Source organism: Sarcophilus harrisii, chromosome 5 (genome assembly GCF_902635505.1).
Source record: "Sarcophilus harrisii chromosome 5, mSarHar1.11, whole genome shotgun sequence".
In the NCBI taxonomy this organism is placed as follows: Eukaryota; Metazoa; Chordata; class Mammalia; order Dasyuromorphia; family Dasyuridae; genus Sarcophilus; species Sarcophilus harrisii.
The window spans coordinates 209,308,276-209,327,921 of NC_045430.1; the positions used below are offsets into that span (position 1 = coordinate 209,308,276).

General features: G+C 34.9%; 1 protein-coding gene across 1 annotated transcript in view; it reads right to left on the reverse strand.

Annotated features, from left to right (window-relative positions):
* Positions 1-19,646, reverse strand: part of PTPRN2 (protein tyrosine phosphatase receptor type N2) — a 1,447,381-nt gene that overhangs the window by 817,449 nt on the left and 610,286 nt on the right. The window contains exons 7-9 of the mRNA XM_031937732.1: positions 7,643-7,894; positions 5,816-5,856; positions 3,785-4,170 (exon numbers count right to left, since the gene is read on the reverse strand). Of these exons, the coding sequence (XP_031793592.1) occupies positions 3,785-4,170; positions 5,816-5,856; positions 7,643-7,894 (679 nt within the window). The remainder of the gene's footprint in view (positions 1-3,784; positions 4,171-5,815; positions 5,857-7,642; positions 7,895-19,646) is intronic.

Genomic DNA, 19,646 nt, shown 5'->3' on the forward strand with positions numbered 1-19,646 from the left:
AAAAACTATGGTTCCTTTTTAAAAAAATGTTTTTTTTAAATTTATAATAAAAGGAAATGGTACATTTTATTTAGATGTTAGTGAAAACAAAAATACAATTTATTTTCACATCTATTTTGCCCTTGAAATCAATATATTTATTACAAGTTTAGAATCTCTTTCTTAGAGATTCTGGTTGGCATCATCAAATATACAAATATGTAAAATGTGAATAATAGCAGTACCTATCTGCCAGGATTATTGTAAGAATTAGATGAGAAAATAAATGCAAAGCATTTAGCACAGTGCTTGGCGCATAGTGAGTGTTATGCAAATCTTAGATGTTATTATTATATTAAATAATTATGATCCTAATTGTTTTTTTTAAGTACAAGGTTATCGTTCACTCATTGAGACATTTTCTAATCATTTCTATCCACAATCCCCTTCTCCCCTAAATTATTAAAACAATCCATTACTTGGTCCACATAGTTGTAAACTGAGCTCCTAGATTTCTCTCCAACTGAAAATTTAAATTTGTTTATTACCAAGTTAATAAAGGCAACAATCTGTAGATACCAGTGATGCTAAAACATCAGCTGTAATATCATCCTTTGGCAAAGACAGAAACACTATGGAAGTAAAGCTTACTTTCTTTTCCCTATGAATTCAGCAAACAAATGAAAAGGCAAAGGAGAAACAAACAAAAGGAAACCATTATAATCTAAATGATGGCTTTCTGCTTCTAAATGATATTTTAAATGTTAAATATCTAGATCTAAAGACCTTTTCCTTGTGGGAATATGCTAAAAATCCTCACTAATAACAGCTTCATTTTCTACTGGAAAGTCACCAGCAGCCAACAGGAAAAGGTCCATTTTGACACCCATCTCTCCATCAGGAAGTGCTGAGGCAGCACCTGAGAGGCTTTCCTAGACAATTGCCTGCACTGAAACTGTCATTTCACTAGTGAGATTAGCCCTGATGTATAGTATGGATTGGTATGGATTGCCTTGCTCTAAGCTTCAGAAAGGTCAGTAGACAAACAGCAGGAGTCATCTATTGTTCTCCCTTTTGACAAGTCAGCTGCCATTTTGACAATTCTTTAAAACTATCAGAAATCTGTTTCTTTTAGAATTACATGGAGATGTTCATCTCTACTTTGAGGCACAATTAAAACTCAGCATCTCAGCAATAAAGCCTGCAGCTCTAGATATCTCAAGCCACATATGCAAAGCCTGAGCAGCCAGAGAGACTCTAATATAGTGAATGAATCACCTCTGACATCTGTCCCATTGACTACAATCTCTCTGGAACCATAGAAAGACAGAAAGTAACAAGCCTCAAGCCCTGGCATATGAAAATAGGAGGCTTCTTAGCCTAATTGCTATACAAAATAGGCAAATTGACAAAAAGTGTAAAGGGTCATTTTATTGAGCAGACAGATCTGTTTTCCAAAGGTTTTTCTATTTAAAAAGCTGCAGAATGATATTTAAAATGAATACAGCAATATTCCATACTGATCATCACATATAATCACAAGAGCATCTATCTCTTTTTTAATAACTCATAACAATCATTCACAGCTTATTAAGTTTCCACCTGACTTGACTATTGTCAAATGAAAATAATTGACAAGGTACCTGTATTAGGGATGCTCATGACTAAAATTCTCTTCTTACTCATTTCTTCCTCATGGAGCCCCCAGCTTCCTTCAAAGATCAAATCAAGAGCTCTCTCTTTTTTTAAAATAACTTTTTATTGACAGAACCCATGCCAGGGTAATTTCTTTACAACATTATCCCTTGCACTCACTTCTGTTCCGACTTTTCCCCTCCCTCCGTTCACCCCCTCCCCCAGATGGCAAGCAGTCCTATACATGTTAAAGAGGTTACAGTAGATCTTAGATACAATATGTGTGCAGAACCGGACAGTTCTCTTATTAAGAGCTCTCTTTTACAGAAAGTTTTCCCTGATTCTCCCAATATTACTTCTGTCATCCAAAAAAAATTATTTATATCCAGTCTCTAACACACTGCCAGGCACATGAAAGATGCTTAATAAATACTTACTGAAGTGAACAGAATTAAATTACATGATATTTCATCAATAAAGACCAGAAAGAAAGAGACAAATGATCAAGAAATGCATATTTTTTAACAAAGGGGAAGAAATCAAAGCTGCTTTGATGAAAGGTCCTCTTGGGTAAAATAAGTCAATATGTTTTCTTATGTAAGATTGAACATCTTGACTACTAGAACTTATTCTTCTTCAATCAACAAAAGCTGAAAATAGTCTTGTATTTCAAGACTATCAGAATTCAAGCAAAAGCTGTCATCTCACCATGTGGTCCAAAACCAAACCACAACAAATTTTCTGTTCAATTCTGATATGGAACCATTTTCTCTACTAATGATATTACTGATAGCTGGGATGCCGCAAGAACTAACACATGCTGGTAGATGCTTTGTTGGGAATAATGAGAAAGGCAAAAAAATGTTTGAAATTATTGCCAGAGAGACAAATTTAGGTTTCACGTAAACTTTTTTCCTCATTGCTCAAAATCATTGAAAAGTCAATGACTTTTGAATCTCTTTTATCTACCCTAATGCTGATATGATGATCAACCTTAACAAAAATGATTCTACTTTTTAAAAGGAAAGGAAAAAAAATGAATGTCTGAACTACTGAACATATTTTTTGCTTTGAAATACTGCTTTGGTTGCTTGGAGGGAAATGGCATATTTTAAAAAATGATTTCATTTTTTCATAGCATCAAATGTCAGATTCATTAGTGATATAACCTGCAAAAATGGGGTCCACTGCTTCTAACTTGTTGGGTACAAGGTGTTTGTATTCCTATTCGTGTTACTTTCAGATCAAAATGAGATAGAAGAAGGAACACTTTGTTACTGTGATTCTTTTCTCCCTTGGTGCATGACTCACATCCTGCTATTTGGGATACTTTGATGTCAAATATTTAAAGCTTGTAGTCCTCTAATGGAGGAAAAGAAACTAACATATAGCATAAGTTATTAGAACATTACCTACCAGAACTTTTAGCAAGTTCAGTCAAAAGGAACCCACAGCCTTGCTCTAAGAGAATAATGAATTCTGTTTATTTCCCATCTACCTGAAGCAAACTTTCGGCAACGCAAAAACTTGTGCTGAATTCAGAAACAGAAACTGTATCATTTTGAATACTGAACATTGCTACTGCATCAGCTTCAGTCTTTACAATTTGTTTTATTGTCTTTTGGTTTATTTTTTTTTAACTGAAACACAAACCCATGTGCCTTTCAAAAGCTGTCCTCCATGCTTGGATCACTCATCCCTCTTCTGTTTTTTTCTTAGCTCCCTTCAAGCTCAGGATTAATGACATCCCTCTACATAATGCCTTTCCTGATCCTTATTTTGTAGATATTTTCAATTTACTTATTTGTGTAAATATTGCTCCCCTCTTAATCCTGCCTCACAGAATGTGAGTTTTTGATGGATGGGCACCATTTATTAGTGGATTTTTTTTTTGTTACTAGCAATTAGCCTAGTACCTGCCAAGCAATAGATTCTTAATAAATGTTTGTTGAATTGAAATAACCTGAGTTCCCTAAAACCTACCCCAAAGATATAGCTCAAATGTCTCCACGTGACAAAATTTGTCATAATACATCTTCTTATATATCATATAATACATACATATGTACACATACCCACATATCTATCTATCTCTCTATCTATCTCATATATATATATATATATATATATATATATATATATATGTAAGTAATTTGGGTTTTCTACTTACTCTTTTTCTGTCATAATGTAACCATATTCTTCCTCATCAGAAGACTTCACTTCTAATTGTAAACCTTCCTCAGGAATTTTTGGAGGTTCTTCGGCAAGCCTTTCATCTTGTTTCAGAGTACCCTGCATCCAGTCTTGAAACTGAAGGAATTCATTGGCCTCAGGGTCAGCATTTGGTTTCTTCTCTGCTGTCAGTTCTTGGGAATAGGTCTTACTTTTCACATTTTCAATCCCAGCATTTTCCTCTTCAGAGGAAAAGGAAGATTCTGTATCTTCTGATTTTTTGGTCTCTATTTTAAAGGGCTTTTCAGAAGGGAGTCCTTCAGGCAGATATTGAGTCTCCTGCTCATTCTCCAGGCTCCCCAAATGGGTATCCAAAGCTTTTACCTGGTAGTATGAAAGAAAAGCCAACTGTAAAGCAAGTTTCTGAAGAACAGAGCACTGTGGCCCAGGAAATCCACAATAATATATTTAATTTCAGTGAAAATATAAATAGAAAAGAGAATTAAACTAATAATAATGAGTTAGCATTTAAAAATGTTTTAAAGTCTATAAAAATTTTATAAATATTATCATTTTTATCCTCACAATAATTCTGGAAGGTATGTCTTATTTTCATCTCCATTTTGAAAATGAGGACACAGAGTCTTCCTTATCACTTTATTCTAGAAGCTAAAGAAAACATAAGGAGAAAGACAAAAGTCCATTGAAAGGATATTCATGGCCATTGATTAACAAACTATCCATCTTTAACTCCTGCCGTGATAACATTACTACTTGACTAATGCCAGGAGTCAATATGACACAGTGCTGGATTTGAAGTCAGTTTGCTATAGCCACTTACAGTGTGACTTTGGGCAAATCCCTGAACATCTCTGCATATAAGCTTTGACATCCTAAACTCTAAGGTTCTTTTCAGTTGAGTCTACAATCTTAGATCAGTTTCTTCAAAGAAGATTAGAAGACATTGAAGTAATAACATGAATACAAAGAATCATAGAGCTAGAATTAGACATGACTTCAAATGTCATCTAATTCAAGCCATTTGAGTTAGATTTTTGTAGATGAAGAAGTGAAATCAGGAAGACCAAATAATAAACAAAGTCATACAGGTAGTGATTTTGAACTCAGATCTTCTGACTCTAGAACTAGCCCACTTTATATGGGAGCACAAAAGGTTTTAAATGACCTAATAGCATACAAGGCTGGCTACCTTTTTGACTTATTTGAAAAAAAGAAAGTAATTCAACATATCATCAGTTTTATATTATTTTTACTATGATAACACATTTCCCAAAATATAAATAAAACTCTGGGATTTGTTTTATAACCATATGTGCCACACACATTTATTGTATAAAACAAGAGAAAATTACAATACAAATAATGGAATCATTTTCAAATTATTTTGAAAAATAACCAGAATGATAAATCTAATTTTTAAAAAAAACACTTATTTAAGTTAGGATCCAGGATGGAGCTAATATATACTATTTAAGGTACTACATTTCATTGATTTAAATGTAAATCAAAAATATAAACATGCTTTTATAATTCATCCAATGTGTCTAAAACATTTTCTTATCTTTTGTAATATTTTAGTTTATTTAGTATATTCTATCTTACTCAATACTTCCTCAATATAGACAAAACGTTTTCTATTATCTAGCCAAATACAGCAGCTGAAGATTTCTCTGAAGGGAAAAAATGTTGAACTATTTTTTTTTGAGAATATCAAAACCAAAAGAAAAAAATGAATGCATTTTGTTCCGAATGGACTTCAACTCATACAGCCCTGAACAAATTCCAAAGTCAATATCAGTTCTGTGTAAATAATGCATTCTTTTTTACTGGTCACATGTTTTTAAAATGAATTTACTCCGTGGTTTTATGAACTGATAACTGCAGCATTAATTTGTTCTGCTGATTTGCTTCTGAGGAAAATTGTTATATCATTTACAGCCATAACCCGGGAATAATAAACCTCCCCATGACATGTAATATTACAATGAAAAAAAGAGAGAGATTTTACCTTCTCATCAACTCTATCATCACTTTCCTGCAATCTGCTACCTGTAAAAGATATGAATAACTTATCAACATTCTCATCATTTTCATATCACTGCAAGATGTCATATCATATTTAAATCAGATAATCATACAGCATGTTCCCTTATAGTGCAGATTGGAAATGAACTGTTGTAATTAAAAAGATAAACTAAATCTACTTGGAATGCAGGAAATAGTGTTTTTATTCATTCAAGTGGGAGAGAAGCTGAGGGATATACATCCACTTCAGTCATACATCATTGCCCAACTTAGTATCTTAACTCTTCTTACCCAGACCAACAAGAAATACAGAGTGCCTGAAAGTCATTCATATTTATGCAATAATAAAATAAAGCCCCAAACACAAGCATACAGCATTGTTAAATTGACTTTTCAGAATAAAAAAGCTTTTAGATGGGCAGCTTTAAAGTTACTTGTTGACAGTATTATATGCTTTTTAATAAAAGCATTCTGGAGGTCTGAAATTCCATGCATAATCTTTTTGTTTGTTTGTTCTGCTTTGTATAGAGAGGACTGTTTTAATTGATATTTGTATTAATATCAAGGTAATAAAATAATAAATGACTTTGAGACTGTTACTATAATGGGAAGACTCCAAATTTTTTATTTAAATATGAAAAAAAGCATGTACATATTTAATGAATGACAAATAGTGGAAAAAATAGTTCTAGCTCTTCAAGTGAAAGGAATTGCTAGGTGGCATGGTGGATGGAATGCAAGGCCTATGTAGTCAGGAAAACTCATTTTCTTGAGTTCACATTCACCTTCAAACAATTACTAGCTGTGTGATCCTGGGCAAGTTGCTAAACCCTGTTTGCCTCAATTTTCTCATCTGTAAAATGAGCTGGAGAAATGGTAAGCTACTTTAGTATTTTTGTCAAATACAACAGAATAAAAACACAAATGGGATCATGAAGAGTCAGACATGACTAAAATGTGATTGAAAAACAACAAAATTTCTTCAAGACTAACTATAGGTTATCTGAACATGGGAACATGTCTTATGAGTTCCTTTATATAATTCATCATTTAGAGTATAAATATCTAATCAACATTTGTTGATCAATGGAAATTTATGCCATTATACATTTATTTGACTTTGCCAATAATGGAAACATTTTCTCTCTGAAGCCAAGCCAGGTTTTGTTTTGGCACGAAAGTGGACACTCCCTGGACCTTGACCCTTATACAAAGAAGATCTATAGGTAGAAGAATGGCAGAAAAAAGATACCAATCCTTAATAAATCTAAGCAATGACCAGCTTATCAGGAAGTTCAGTCTGGAAGAAAGAAGGCCAGGAGAATCTCACTTGATCTTCTCACTCAAGTAGAATGCTATTGTCTGGGAGTAAGCTTTGACGACTTCTTCATAGAGCCATAGCATAAGACCAAAAGTGGAGTAATTCCTTTTTTCATTTTATTGCTCCCATAGATGAAAGCATCCACTCTCAGAATCCAAAATACTATTATTATTTTTTTAAACCTCACTCTCTGCACAAAGGAATTATACATCCTCAGAGATGGTAATTTGCTTTTCAACATAATTGCTTTGGTAGATTTAGCCTGTTCAAAAAGCTTGTAGCGGCAAAGTTCAACCAGATAAAAATCATTACCACAAATCCCTTTCTCCCTAATAGAAACCATATCTTAGGTTTCAGATAACCCCTGTATCTCTCACTGACACCTTGATACTACCCCACTCCTGCCCCCTCTAAATACATATACAAAATTTAATTGACTATTGATAGGGTTTTATTTCATAAAGGAATCCAAGAAGCAAGGCCTCTCACCTTGTAAATTATCTTCAACCATCAAACCATCCTGGTAGTCTTTTGATTCTGGACTGTTAATCCCTTTCATTTCTTGTTCCCTTTGTTCTCCTTCAGCTTCAACTCCCACAATTCCTGGCACCTCTTCTGTATTTGAACTTTGCATGGTCTCTGCAATCATATCAGCCACCTTTGCCAGCTCCAAAGGACTCAGATTATCCACACTCCCCTGTTGCTTCCTGAAGTCCTTCAGAACATTCTGAATTAAGGTTTCTGTATTACCAAAAGAATACAAAAAAAAAAATACTTGTTTACATGTTAATAGAAGAGAAAGGGTCCTAGATTTCAAGAAGAGGCTAGGGAATAGGTGGGAGGAAGCGGGTTGCCCATTTTTCAGGATGTAAAGATGGAGGATGAAGGATAAAAATCTACAAATCATGGAGGGTTGGACATGGAATTTGCATAAGTTCTTCATTCTAAATCTAACTCTGCTACTTGGCTTGCTCAGGGGACTTTGAGAAAATGATGTCTCCTCTCTGAGCTCCTGTTTACTGAAAAAAAAAAGATTTTGTATCTGTTATTCTATTTAAAACCTAGTTGACATTGGAAAATGTTATCTTAACTTTTCCTTAACTGTTAAATGAGGGAGTTGTCCTGATTAGGGGGTGCCTCAGTAGTCCCACTGTATTTAGACCAGGCCTCTGGCTATGTTTCACTTCAATGGATTTTTCAGCATGGCAGCTGGCACTCTTATCCCTATACTCTTCTATGCTCTTCCAGTTTAATACTCAGAATAAAAAAAAATTCTCATTGCTTCAGGACAGAGTATGTCATTCTATTCCCTTATGACTCCAGTTGCCATTCCTGTAATTTTCCAAAACAAAATGTCCCTTCTTTGACCACCACTTCCCAATAAGTGTATTATCTTTCTGAATTAAAAAGTAAACTCTTTGAGATTAGGGACTGCTTTTTCTTTACTGATAGTTTACCTGATAGTTAACAAAGTAGCATTTGACATGTATTTAGATACTTAATATTTTATTTTTCATTCATCCACTGTATTAAATGCCTTCTAACATCCTTCTTTTCTCTAAATTTGTGAACTTCTGATTATTTGATTCTATCCTAGTCTTTTTGACATTATTCTTCACCATGTTGGACAGCAATGTTATTATGTAACACCTACAGAGAATTCAGAAGAACATCATACAATATTTCCTTCCCTTTTTGACCAATGGTTGGAGATAAGAGAGGGAAAGTAGTAATCTGGACCCATGGTTTCATCACTATAAGGAATTCTGAGTATTCAAATGCTTTCCTTAGATGTAGATAGTCATCTCATCTATAACTTAAAATATCGTAAAATTGCCTTAGAGCACTGACAGGTTAAATGGCTTGCCCATTTAAATTCTTAGCCCAGCATGTGTCAGAAGCAATATATGAACATAGACTTTACTGATTCCAAAACTGCTTCTCTGTGCATTATACCATAATGCCATTCAAAATTTTGATTAATGATTCAGAAAATGAAACCTTTTGGATATTAAAGAAATTTCAATAGGGTATGATCCGAGACTTGTCTTGCCAACATCGGAAGACTACTATTCAGAGAATGACCAATTGTTTCTGCCTTCCATCAAGAAGAGAAAGAAAAGAAAAGAGACTTAAGAAGTAGCATCAGAGATATTGGATAACATAACATGGATTTAAAAAGGCAAAAAAAAATATTTCATAACATTATAATGAGATATTTGAAAATCTGGCCGAAAGTGACTCAATAATTCAATAAACATTTATTGGACTTATACATGACATTCAAGTAATTCCCCATCTTATAAATAGGCTGAGGTTCCTTTTCCTTGAAAAAAAAAAAAACTTAATCTGAATTTTTTTGTTTCATTTTGAGATTGGTTCTCCCAATTTCACATGGACTAGATATACAATAGCCCATCATTGATCCATCATCATGGATGATTCCATGATGGAAAGATGATTCCATTCTTCCATATGGGAAATTGACCTGCTTTGTTTTTCTGGACTACGCTGATTTGCCCTTTCTTAGATAGTCTGGTGGTTCTCTTCTCCCAAAGGCTGATCATTTTGGTTGTAGATTTAGTGTAGATATCCAAAAGGACTTCAGCCCTATTAGAATTAAGAATTCCTGAGCTAAAGCAATTCACCAGTGTCAGTCTTCCCAGTAACAGAGACTACAGGTATATGGCACCATGCTCCACAATCAGACTTTTTTCTAAAACTTCCCATGTAAGTCTGTGCAGGATCTAGGGCTTGACTTCTCAATAAGGGATGTAGAGATAGAGGGAGAGAATTTGGAACTCAATTTTTTAAATGAATGTTGAAAATTATTTTAACATGTAATTGGGAAAAATAAAATATTAAATTATTAAAAAAAAAAAGATAGGACCTCAAATGTTACCTATTCCAGTTTGAACTTAGAGGAGAATCCAAGTTAGATAGAGTTCAGCTAGATGGTTTCATGGATCCCTCAGTCTAGAGTTAGGAAGATCTAAGTTCAAATCCAAATTCATTTACTAGCTGTGTGGACCTCAGAAAGCCATTTAATCTCTGCCTCAGTTTCCTCAACTTTAAATGGGGATACTATTATATAGTATCTATCTATCAGGATTATTGTGAGGATCAAACGAGATATATTTGTAAAATGCTTATACTGTGCTTAGTACATGGAAGATGCTTAATAATGCTTCTTTGTTTCATTGTTTCTTTCTTTTTACAATAACTCTTACATAACTATTTGCTTGATGATCTTTAGTGATCCTATAATCATAATCTTCCCAGGGATTCTATGTCACTTTTGAATAGTTCTAATTATTATCTTTTTTTTTTCCTTTGGATGGAGTTAAAATCTGTCTCTCAGAAACTTCCAACCACTTTTCCAAATTTTGTCCTCTGGTACTCAAAAGAACATATCTGATCTTTCTTCTGTATAACCTTTAATATCTCTGCTAACATTTTTCTTCTCCAGATTAAAAGGCTATTTCCTTCAACTCATCTGTATGCCATTTTCTACATCTTTACCATCTTAGGTCACCCTCTTCCAGACATCTTCCAGTTTATTAAAATGCTTCTTTAAATATGGCATCTAAAACTGAACACAACACTCACAATGGACACTGTGACTAGGACACTACAACTTTTTAAAAAATCATCTTCCATTGCACTGATATTTTTGGCTATTATATCTTAATGGATTTTTTTGAAGTTTGTAGTCTCCTAAGGCTCTAAGTTTTTTTTTAGATGACTTAAAGTTTATCCCTGTATCTTCCTTTCCTAATTTTCCATAAACCAGAGCAAATTGGAATATTGCAGTAAAATTTTTTAAAAGTAGCAAACACAGAGATGTATGAAAATGTTTAGAGATTTTAAGCAGGTGCCTAGATATCAGAAGAGTTTGCCGATGATCACAAAGTGGGAAGTATCTAAGAGGCATATCTGAACTCAAATCACTTCTACTTCAGGTCCTTTATTACCCCCTATTGTCCCTTGGATGCACATTATCATTCTGGGATGGCAAGGACAAGAATAATGATACTTATCATATGAGGAAGAACTATCTAAAATGGCAGCGACAATCTCTGGTGAATCTAAGGTTAAAAAAAATTTTTTAAACCATACCAACTAAATAAGACTTAGAAATTTTCTATTATGCTACATGTTGAGAAAAAAAGCAATTCTGTCTTTCATACCCTCCTCCTATCAACCAGGGACAGTGCTGGACTCAGAAACTGCCTTTATAACCAAGTGACAATCTTGCCTGGTCAATAAAAGCTTTATTCACAGAATAATAGATGACAAGAAAACAGAGTTTGAGTTTATCTAGACACCTTGCAGATTTTTACAAAGATAAACAGCTTGAACATTATTACATCTTCTGTGAGGACACATTTACACATCTTTACCCTTTAACAAGTAAGAGGTTTGCTTTTTAGAAGGATTTTTTGTGAGACTGTAAAAGAGAAACATTTAAAAATATTATTTTGCCTCCATTTCTGAAAAAAAATAATCTTTTCAAAGGAGAAATACCACCCACTCACAATAATTCTCTGACATTGAAAAAACTGCTTAAGCATACTTATTGATCTCTAAAGATCTATTTAGCTTTAAAATGCTATAATTTTATTTTCTTAGTATAGTATAATAGATTATTTTTATAGACACAGCTATATCATATTCCAAACGCTTCCCCTCAAAACATAATAAAGAGAGGAACAAAACCAATTTATTAACTAACTTAATAAGTCAATTAGTTGAGAAGCAATATTGAGAAGCAGTTAGTTGAGAGGGCCAGTCTCCAAATGATGACCTTAACTTTAGTCAATCAACAAATATTTATTAAATGTTCTAAGAACTAGATTAAATGATAGGAAGACAGATCCAAAAATAAAATGGAAACAAGCCCTATTCTCAAGGAGCTTCCATTGTTTTGATGGAGACAAGATGTATGTATGCAATTATATACAGAATAAATACTTTTTAAAAAATTAACTATTTGGATATGGAGAGTGATAAAGTTGGTAAAGCAGGAAGGTCTTTATGCAGAAGGTGATGTTTAAGCTACAGCTTGAACGAATTGAGGGAATCTATGGAGCACAGTTTTAAAAAAAATTTTTTTTGCATTCCATGTATGGGAATGGTGAGAGAGATAGCAGAAAGGAAGATAGGAGATGGGCTACTACATGTGAAGAATAGAGAGAATACCAATTTGTCTGAACCCTAGAGTGCTGGAAATGAGCTTAGAAAGATAGGTTGGAACCAGATCATGAATGCCATCAAAAACCAAACAGAGAAGGTTATATTTGATCCTAGTGTCAACAGAAAAAAAAAATAGACTTTTTCAAGTAGGACAGTGATATGGTCAAATCAGAACATAGGGAAAATTATTTTGGCAGCTCTATAGAGGATGAACTGGAATGGAGAGAGACTTAAGCAAGGAGACCAATTAGAAGGCCAATGCATTAATCTGGGTGAGAGATGACAGGTCCCAAATGAAGGTGGTTAATTGTGTTCTTAAAGAGAAAAGGATGGATAGAGAAGATGTTAATAGAAGTAAAAATGTCAAGGTTTGGCCATTAATTAATTGGACACATAGGGGTGGAGGAGAATGAAGAGGTGATAACACTGAAGTTACAAGCCTGGGAGACTAAAAGTTTAATCTTATCTCCAACAAAAATATGGAGATTAGGTAGAGGGTTAGGTTTAAGTGAAAGATATATAATATAATAATACATAATAAGTTTTGTTTGCAATATTGTGAATGTTGAGTTTGAGATGCCCAGTGGGCATTTGGTGATAGAGAACTGAAACTTGACAAAGTGATAAGGGCTGGAAGCACAATAGGTAGTAATTGGTTCCCCCTACCTCTTCATTTTACAGGTAAGACCACCCAAACCTGGAGAGATTATGTAACTTGCACAAGATCATATAGATGAATATAGGACCATATAGATGAATCCAGGTCCTCTGACTCCAAATCCTGCCTTTTTTCTGTGCCAAGAAAAACAATTTTGACAAGGACATGGTAAAGAATGCTTGCTGGAAAACAGCAGCTACTTTCCTCCCTAAAACTGGCAATTGAGCAAAGAGGGCCCTGACAGTATTATAGAAACAATATCATTATTGCTGTTTTCCCTGTGCTGCTCTACAAGAACTGGCTGCTTTACAGAAAACATAAAAGATGCACTTTGAGAATTAAAGGTGTTTCCTTGTTACAGACACCATTGCTGTTGTTTTGGTCATTCATTGTTCATTCTTGGGAAAGTTTCCCATCAGGACAAGCCACATAACTGAGTGGCTCACAATATAACCTTTTCATTTCTACTTCTGTTGTCTCCCTTAACTAAAAAAAGAAACCACGCTCTTTTCTTTTCCCATGAGTCTATTATATCAGGAAAGTCTTATCTCCACTTCTGCAGGTTCAGTGCCTACAACAAAGAACTAGTTGACTCTCAAACAAAATGGAAATAAAAAGGGGGGAAAAAACTCACACTGAGGGGGTGGGATGGGAAGGCAAATGGCCACAGGTGCTTTTGTGAACTCCTTTCTAACACGACCTGCAGGTTCTTTCAGTTTTATAAGCAAATCAGAGCTAACGACCTCCTGACTTTTCAGCAGTTTCTTTCTGCCTGCAGCACCCAGAGTCACTGGAGAAATGTCCATCACCCATACCTGTAAATAGCTAAAGATCAATATGGGGGAAACATGGGAGTAGATACTAAACTATACCAATTTAGAAAAGTATTCATCATTCCATACTTGTTAGAGTAGGTGTGAGTATTCACACAGTATTCCCTATTGGAAAGATTCTGAGCATGGGATCCTATTTACTGCAGAGGAGTACTTTTTATGAAAACAGTGAAAGCATATAAAATGATGTAGTGAAAAGGACCCTTGATTTGAAGTTTTAAGATTTGCAACCGAGTCCTGGATTTAGTTTGTTCATGCAAATGGCTGACTGGTTGATTTCAAAGGTGTCTTTCAGTACAAAATCTATGATCTAAGACAAAGAAATAATACCGACCTGCATAAGAAGGTCCAAAGCAATGAACTGTATTTGCCTTTCCAAAGAGGAAAAAAATAAACAAACAAATGAGTCTCTAAAGGGGAAGGGTTGACAGAGCTGAGCTTAAAATCACCTCCTTTCAAGGAGAGCCTTCCCAATAGGTATGACCAGGAGCTAAGGCTGATCATTTGCAACATCAAATGCATATGTGACCCGGCAGAATTATCAATTGTGAGTCAAGAAGGCTTGTTCCTAATCCCCAAATCCTATCCATCCTCAGTTTGGTACATGCTTGTAGAGAGACTACCCATGGCTCCATAAAAAAGAACAACTAAAAAAGCCTTGTTGGGGTTGGGATGGGGGAAGCCAGTAAATGATTCCTAATTATAGCATAAAGAGAATAGGCATCTTACTGCTTGAAGGTTTTTCCTCAATTTCAGCCTATGAGTTTCTAGCTCACTATGTCTGCTTCTGCTCTCCAATTGCTTGCCAGCCTTGACCCTTGCTCTATCTTCATACAGCCCTTTTTGCAAAACTTCTAGGCTCCTAATCAAGGGTTCTGAACTTTCATTGTTTTATTGACTACTAACTTCTACTTTTCCTGTGGTTCTGGACTCTGTTTTCTACCTGAAATTTTATTCTCCATTTCTGAATGATATCATTGAAGAAAGCAGGAGAATGTCCTGAATGTTGTCACAAGTCCATACCATCAGATGACAGAATCTTACTCAAGATGACAAGAGAGGTGATAATCCCATTAGTAATCCCATTAGATAATCCATTCTTAGCACCACATTTTAGCAAAGATATAGACAAACAAGTATCTACTTGAAACTCTACTGTAGGAAAATAGATATTCTGCCTGAAGAAAAGAAGATGGGGCTGAGGCACATTAAAACCATTTTAACCATTGAAGGTGTATCATGAACCACTAAGTCTTGACTTAAAGATGGAAAGGCTGAGCAACAGAGTTATAAATACCATCCAAAGCCGCCTTTTATAGAAAGCTCAGCAACTATTTCTTTACTATCATTTCCACACGAGTATGAAACATCATGCTCCCACACTGATTATCTCTTAGTTCTCTACCTCTTTTCAATTTTCTTTTGTGTTTTGTCTTTCCCCACTGGATTGCAAGCTCCTTGAGGGAAGGAAATGTTTTTCTTTTCTTTTTTCATTTGTATCTCCATTGCTTAGCACAATGCCGGGCTTAATAAATGTTTATTGGATGGAATTGAGCTCAATTGATTAATTCAAATAATGAATCTCCTGAAGTGGTCCACATTATTTACAAACATCCTAATTTGCCCAAGTAATGAATCCTCTGAAGTGGTTGTATATATTTGAATTTACACTATTCGAAGTCATAATTATGTAAACTATGGTAATTGGTCCCAACTCTGAAAATATATGGAGATGGGATTTAAATAATGTGACCACTTCATGGGATTCATTATTTGCACTAATCAGGATTTAGCTGTATTATGAGGATTAGACTTGTTTTGTTTGGACCAAGACTGAAGACAAATGGAAAGAGGACTGGATTTGGAGTTTGAGTATTTGTTTTGAATCTTGTCTCTGCCACTCCCTACCTGTGTTATCTTGAGCAAGTCACTGAAATTTATCACCAAGAAAGATAGCCTTGTCTTCCAAGGTCTCTTTCATCTATAGAGCTATGATTCTGTGATCTTAACATCCTAAATGGGATTCCCACAGAAGGAAATTGTAGAGTTGCCGATTTGGGCATAAGGAAAAACTTCTTAACAATTAGCATGATTCAAAAAGTTGACTGAGCTACTATCAAGGTAATGAACTCTCCAAAAGTTGAAATCTTTAAGTAAAGACTTCAGAATCAATTAAGTAGGTTAATGGAGGTGGCTCTAAATGACTAGCGTTAGAAAAGTAAAAAAAGAGGTTGGAACTTTTTTTTTTAAATAGAGCAAAGGAAATACCAAGCAGAAAAAAGTTTATACAATAAACCCTCCCAAAGGTTCTAATTAAACTGTGGGTAAGTCAAAGCTTTCACAGATCTGTCTCCCAAGTAATTTAGCAGGCTTGCTGGCAGCAAAGAAGGACCAGAAGTTGTTCTAATGGGAAGGGTTAGGGGAAGAAGTCTTCACAAGTGGTTTTTGCTTGTTTAATTACTACAGGTAAGGTCTAGAAGTTATGGCACTGGAAAGAAGATTGAGGAAGATCTCTTCCCTCCAAGCCCTGTGTTCTCTCCTCTCTAGCAAACTATAGCAAATACTATATTTTTAGTCATGATAAAACAAAAGGAGAATATGCTTTTGTCTGGTTACTGCTTAGATGCTGTTTTGTTAGCAAGCACAGTCAGTTTTAGGTGAAACTGTGGAATGGACCAAGTTGTCTTTGATACCTTCCTTCTTCCTCTATTTGGGTCCAGAGGACAGAAGTGGGAATAGAGGATGAATCCATAGAGGAAAAATATACTTCCTAACCATGAGAGGTATCCCTTTGGAGCTCTTCCTGATATTCTGGATCCCTCTACTGCTGTTTCATCTTAAAACATTCCTCTGTGCTTCGTTCCTTCCCTGCCCTGAAACAACCTAACATTCCCATAGCTTGCTCCCCTGGATTCGCACTCCTTCTCCAGCTGGTGCTAGGTACCTTCATCCCTTCCCCCAAATCCCAGCCAATTCAGATCCCTTTTCTGGGGTATTCTTCCCTCACTAGAATACAAGTGCTCCTTGAGGGCATCTCTGCTTCTCTCTCTTGTTTTGTATTTTTGTCCTCAGCATTTATCCTAGTGTATGGCACAAAGCACATAAATAATAAATATTTGTGAACTTCCACCTTTCTTTTTTCCTTTTATCTTTTTTCCTTCTTTTCTCCCTCCCTTCCTACTTTTCTCTTCTTTTTCTCCTTTCTTTCCTTCATTTTTCCTTTTTACATTCCTTCCTCTCCCCTTTTCCTTCTCATTTCTTCTTTCCTTCTTTGATAGGTAACAAGTTTCCCATCAATGAAGATATTAAGTGAAGGCTTGATGACTACCTGTTGGGAATATATTAAAAGGGCATTTCTATTCAGGCATGATTTGGCATAGAGGATCTCTAAGACTGTGATTTTCTAACAACTGTAAGATGAAAAATAATTGGTCAATTCATTGTCCTCCTAAGGGCTTTAGATTCTAAAAGGATATTTCCTGAGATGGAATGCCTTAGGCCAAAGTCATAAATCTCTACTGGTGGAACTTACAGGCACTGTGCAGGGGCAGTCAGGGAGGGAATCTACTGAGATTGTACCTGCTTTGCTTGGAGATGATACTGGCCCTGTGAGATTTTGACATAATGGTCCTCTCATTTGATAAAACCAAAATGGGAGAAAGGAATACTTAACCAGATAGCCTCTTGTCAGAGATCTACAATTAACAAAGGTTCATCACCACTTTTAGTGTTTCCTGGTATTTAATTTCTGGGGCAATAAACCTTTCAGTTAAACCATCAAGAATCTCTCTCTCTCTCTTTCCACTTACCTCTTTTTTTTTCCCCTCACTAGAACTAGAAAGAGCAGAAAGATATGTTTCATAATCAGGGTAAATGTTTTAACAACTGGATGGAGCATATACTTTTAAGCTGAATATGCATTAATATTCTCTCCGTCATTTTCTTAAGTCTAGACAATCAACAAAACATTAAATCAGTGCCTGATTTGTAGTGTTTGCTAATTTCCACAGTAAAAAAAAATGACAATCAGAACCTGAACAAGATTTTAATATATCCCTGTTCATAATCTTCTTTTATATTCTTAAAGATACCCCCAAATCAGAGGTCACTTTCATTTTGTAGTTCTTTTTAAAGAAATATTATGTAGAATTTCTGTTTTGAAAATTATGACCATAGAATATAACCCTGGAAATTATTTCAATTAAAGAATCGGTAATAAAACAAACACAAGTTGGAGAAAGGGTTAGTACATAACTATGCTGGGAAATTTTGGGTCAATAATACATTTACAGTGACTATAATGTATGATCATAGATATCATTCTAGAATGTGTCCTAGATGCCACTGAATCTAACACCATACCTTTACAGATGAGGAAACTGAGGTACAAGGATACAGGACTTGCCCAGGATCCTATAGCTATTAAGTCTTCCAGGCACAGTACTTGGACTTAAAATATAATTTCAAATCCAGCACACTATCACATCACCAAGTTGCCTCAGTATATTAAAAATGTCTGCCAAACATTTTTTTTAATGTCAGAACTCCTTAGGCATTATCAACACACAGCATTTCCTCAAAAATTTTCTCATCACCTTCTCCATGGACTTTTTCTGTGACTTTGGGCATTTCCCTTTATCTCTCTGGGTTGGTTTCCTCATTTGCAATTTAATTAAAAATATAAAAATAAGTGCCTACTATGTGCCAGGTACCATGCTGCTCTCTGGGGATACAAAGAAAGGCACAATAAAGAAGCTGGGCTTGATCCTTTCTAAAGCTCCTTTCTGTTCTGAATCAATAAGCCATAAGAGCTTTAAAAAAAATAAAAAGCTGCACATTTAAAAAATATTCTCAGAGCCCTGATGGGACAGATGGGGAACATGAAATGGAAACACAATTGAGGATCAAAAGGATCAAAGTGGGCAGTTCTTTTGCTCCATAAGCATACCACAGAAACCTGAGGCTCTGACCTGTTTTAGGATGACATTTTAAGTAGCTTTCTGTGTTCTGAAGGTGATATCACAAGGCAATTACACAAAATGTCAAATATCAAATATGTAAGAATTGAAAAAGGAGATCAACATGCAATGACTCCTGAAAAACAACAACTATAGGCTTGCCCTACAGAGAATGGGAACTTATATAAGGATTTTTCAAATGACAACATGATGAGCTTCACAAAGGGAACAAGAATCCTTAGTAAGAATCCTAGTCATATTCACTTCATCAAGAAGGATGCAAATTACATTGTTTCATTTGCTTTTAAGTATCATGAATTTATAGGATTAGGAAAGTATCCAACTTGGGATGGATCAATGCAACCATGTGGCTGTTTCTAGTTTTTAATCATCTAGAATTCTTCACCAAATTAGGCTATCACTGTCATCATCAAGCAGGTATTGAATATCAGAGTAAAGTAAATAAGAGAGTATGGAATGGAAAGAAGGTAGTTTGAATCAGAGGTTCAGGGTGTGAATCTTGTATCTCCAGTACAAGTTATTTGTAAAATCTTGGCTAAATTACTTCATCTCAATGAATGGTCTCTATTTGTAAAAATTTGAGGAATCATTTAGTTCAGAATTCTTACTGTGGATCCAGAAACTTTTTAAACATATGCTTTGATAACTGTTGATAACTATTTCAATATGATGGGTTTCCTTTATAATTCTATGTATTTTATCTTCTGCATTCAAAAGCACAATTTGATTCTAAGAAGCAGTCCTTAGGCTGCATTAAATTGCCTAAAGATATAGGCAAAAAGATGGAAGTCAATGCAAGTTGGAGACTTTCAGATCCTTACAAACTT